This window comes from Cynara cardunculus (genome assembly GCF_001531365.2).
Source record: "Cynara cardunculus var. scolymus isolate 2C chromosome LG 5, CcrdV1, whole genome shotgun sequence".
NCBI classification, from domain to species: Eukaryota; Viridiplantae; Streptophyta; class Magnoliopsida; order Asterales; family Asteraceae; genus Cynara; species Cynara cardunculus.
In genome coordinates this window covers 6590908-6594053 of record NC_037532.1, presented here as the reverse complement: position 1 = coordinate 6594053, position 3146 = coordinate 6590908, and the positions used below count along the sequence as shown (strand labels likewise).

The 3146-nt window shown below is 34.3% G+C and overlaps 1 protein-coding gene across 1 annotated transcript; it reads right to left on the bottom strand.

Annotated features, from left to right (window-relative positions):
* Positions 1-1465: 1465 nt before the first annotated feature.
* Positions 1466-1627, bottom strand: LOC112512281 (defensin Ec-AMP-D2-like). The gene has a single exon (XM_025118161.1). It carries the CDS (start codon positions 1625-1627, stop codon positions 1466-1468), a length of 162 nt encoding a protein of 53 aa, XP_024973929.1.
* Positions 1628-3146: the final 1519 nt, after the last annotated feature.

The following is a 3146-nucleotide window of genomic DNA, read 5'->3' as shown; positions in this document are numbered from 1 at the left end:
GGTTAAATCCTTCAATTTTGACAGATTAGGTTGAAATCTCATGAACACAGATTAGGTTAAAAAAATTATTCGAAGTATTAGAAACCAAATCCTACAAACCAAACAGAKGAATGRATTTCAAATCCAATCCAATCCAAATCCCATGGAATCCAAATCCCTCAAGGGAATCCAAATCCCTCAAAAACATTCCCGCAAACCAAACGCACCCTTATTTTATCAAACAAGAATTACCGTCTCTTATATAAATGTTTTGATTTTATGTACAATTTAATAATATTATTATTATTATTAATTAAGAGGTCTATGTATTTTATTATTTACTAAGATTTTTAAATTAAAAAAAGAAAATTTATTTTTGAAAACTCTGGTTATCCAGTGTGGTCCCTTCCATTGTAAGAGGTGGGCCCTGCATTTATTGACCCTTGAACAAGCTTTCCTGTTTGTATGGGACCACTAGTACTATCAATTTTATTCATATTTATTTTAGGTCCAAGGGTATAATGGTCAAATGGTATAATATACCCATTATAACTCCATGATGTACAACCAATTATTGCTTGATAATTTTCAGTATGACCATCTTACACTTGAAAGAGAATTTACTTTTGTCACCAAGATTTTGGGTTTTTTATTATTTAAAAATATTTAATTTTGTAGAGAGTTATTGTGCAATTAATGTTGAATATTATTATTTTAGGGTCATCTATACTATCTTATAAAGCATTTGGCTAAAATTCTTAAAAACTCTTAAAATTCTTAAAAACAACCTCTATTGCTTTAGGTACAACCAACCCCCCATTTTCTGCGTATCCCTAAACCTAATCCCATTTTTATCGCCAACCTAATATGCATATCCCTAAATTCGATTTTGATGAAATTGATCATCTAAACGATATCATCGCCTACAGAGTTTTAATCCCTAAATCTCCAAGGCGACGATTCAGCCCCAAAGCGACGATTCAGCCTCAAAGAGACGATTCATAACCCTAGGATTTATAATCGATCGGTCCTCTCGATCCTCATGCTCCTCTCGCTCATCGTTTCCACAATCGATTCATCGTTTCCACAATCGATTCATCGTTTCCACAATCGATTCATTGTTTCCACAATCGATTCATCGTTTCTCTACCTATTTCATTCAAGGTAATAATTAATTTTCCTCTCATACGGTTGTTCATCATCCTCCCTTCTTCTTCAAGTTCTTACTATATGTTCATCTTTCTTCTCCATTTTCACTTCTGGGTTAGGATTAATTGTGTTTCCATCGATCGATTTGTTGATCTTCAAGCTTTTGACTTCTCTATTGGAAGGGATTCAAGATTCTATGCATCTCCACATTGAGGTAATATGTTTTCTATTTGTATTAGTTTGATTTTACCCTAATCATGTTTCTTGAATTAAAAGGACATAATTAAGCCACCATTCCTTGATTTCCTTGCCCTCAGTTCAAGTAGTAATTACTCCATTAACAGTGTTTGATGCAGAAGCAGCGTCGGCGAAAACCACGACACTTTCCACCCGGAAACCCCTCGTTCTTGCACACATTCCCACAGTTGGTATCGCTCACACACGTCCCTTTGAACATATGACTCTGTGAGTATTTCTGTTTTATGAAGCTCAAATGCATATTTACTATACTTGATTTGAAACATGTCAAGATTATGAAATCAACTAGATTACTAAATTGTTATACATAATTGTACATTTTTTTCGGATCGTCTTTTGCCTTGATACCACAAGCACATGATGCACGTAGGCATAAAAAATATATTTTTATAATGCTGTCACAATATTGTTCACATAGTAGTTTCAATAGCCCTTTTATGTTATAGGATTATCTCCACTTGTTAAGATCAAACGAGAATCCCAAAAATGTTAAGAATCATGAGGACCAATCTCATCCATCCCATCCACTTTCATCCAACGGCTTTAATTAACCTTCCATTTTTAATCCAGGAAGAGCATGGTGGTAGTTTTACCAGTCTCRGTTATTTCCCACGATTTTGCTACTCCTTAAWTCTCTCTCATCCAGTATTCTTTCTTATTCGCAAGGACCCTCCATTGCATCTTTCCACTTCTCTCTGATGCTTTTTTACAGGATCCATCTCTTGCATCRTGATAATCCAAATATGATTMTGCGCTATATGCAAAGTTTTGATTGCTTTTTACAGTTTYGTTGTCTYYGYTTTCAACTGAAATTTCTCAAMCAACAACTAATTAGTGTTGATCATCAGATGCACTCTTTTTCCTGGTGGTGCATTGCTTACTTTGGATCCATGCCCTTTGTTTTATTACCTGCATTAATTTGATTTATATGTTCTTACAATTAAGCTTTAAATGTGGTATGCTCTTCTACTTTTCCTCTTTCAGTGGACTTCGGACCCAAGTCAAAGGAATCGTGACTCGGTTACAAGAGAGTGAAAAATGGGTAGAATTACAGTTGCATTGATTGTTAGCTCATGGGTTATACCCATGTCCATCCTTGTCAATCACATTGTTCCTGAACCATACATGGTACMAATATTTACAAAGTAATTTTACAGATCAATTAGAAACTGTTGATATTAATTTACTAAAGTTGAAATGTTGGTATAGGATGAGATCTTTCATGTTCCTTAGGCTCAGCAGTATTGTGTAGGAAAATTCAAGAGTTGGGATCCTATGATAACAACTCCCCCTTGATTGTAAGTTTCACCATGGCTTCTCTCTTTTCCTTCACTTAATTCTTGCTTTTTCTTGCATGTTATTTGTGGGGAAGAGAAATCTGAAAAGTAACCAAGAAAAACCTAAAAGTTCAATCATGTTGAACTTTGGGTGATTCTTTTTCTCCTGTTGCATGCTCACCCCTTCCATTGATGAAATTGATATTTGATGTGTGTGTGTTTATATATATATTATTGGAACTGTTAAGAAGCCTATGTTGAATATGCTTTCATATTAAAATTATTCACAATAGAATAAGAATTCAGATTTAGTATTTTGTTAGATATATAAAGTGAACAAAGCTAAATGTGCTTTGGTTCTAGAATGATACTTGTGTAGTTGTTTAACATTTTCTCTGAACTTTTTAGCATAATGAAAGTTTCGTAAGGGGGCTGGACTCTGGAGCAGGCTACCATGAGACAAGAGATATTTTGGTTGTAAGG

Excerpts from the sequence above, each read along its gene's own strand:
- LOC112512281 (XM_025118161.1), bottom strand. The coding sequence starts at position 1,627 with ATGCATTTGAGCTTCATAAAACAGAAATACTCACAGAGTCATATGTTC.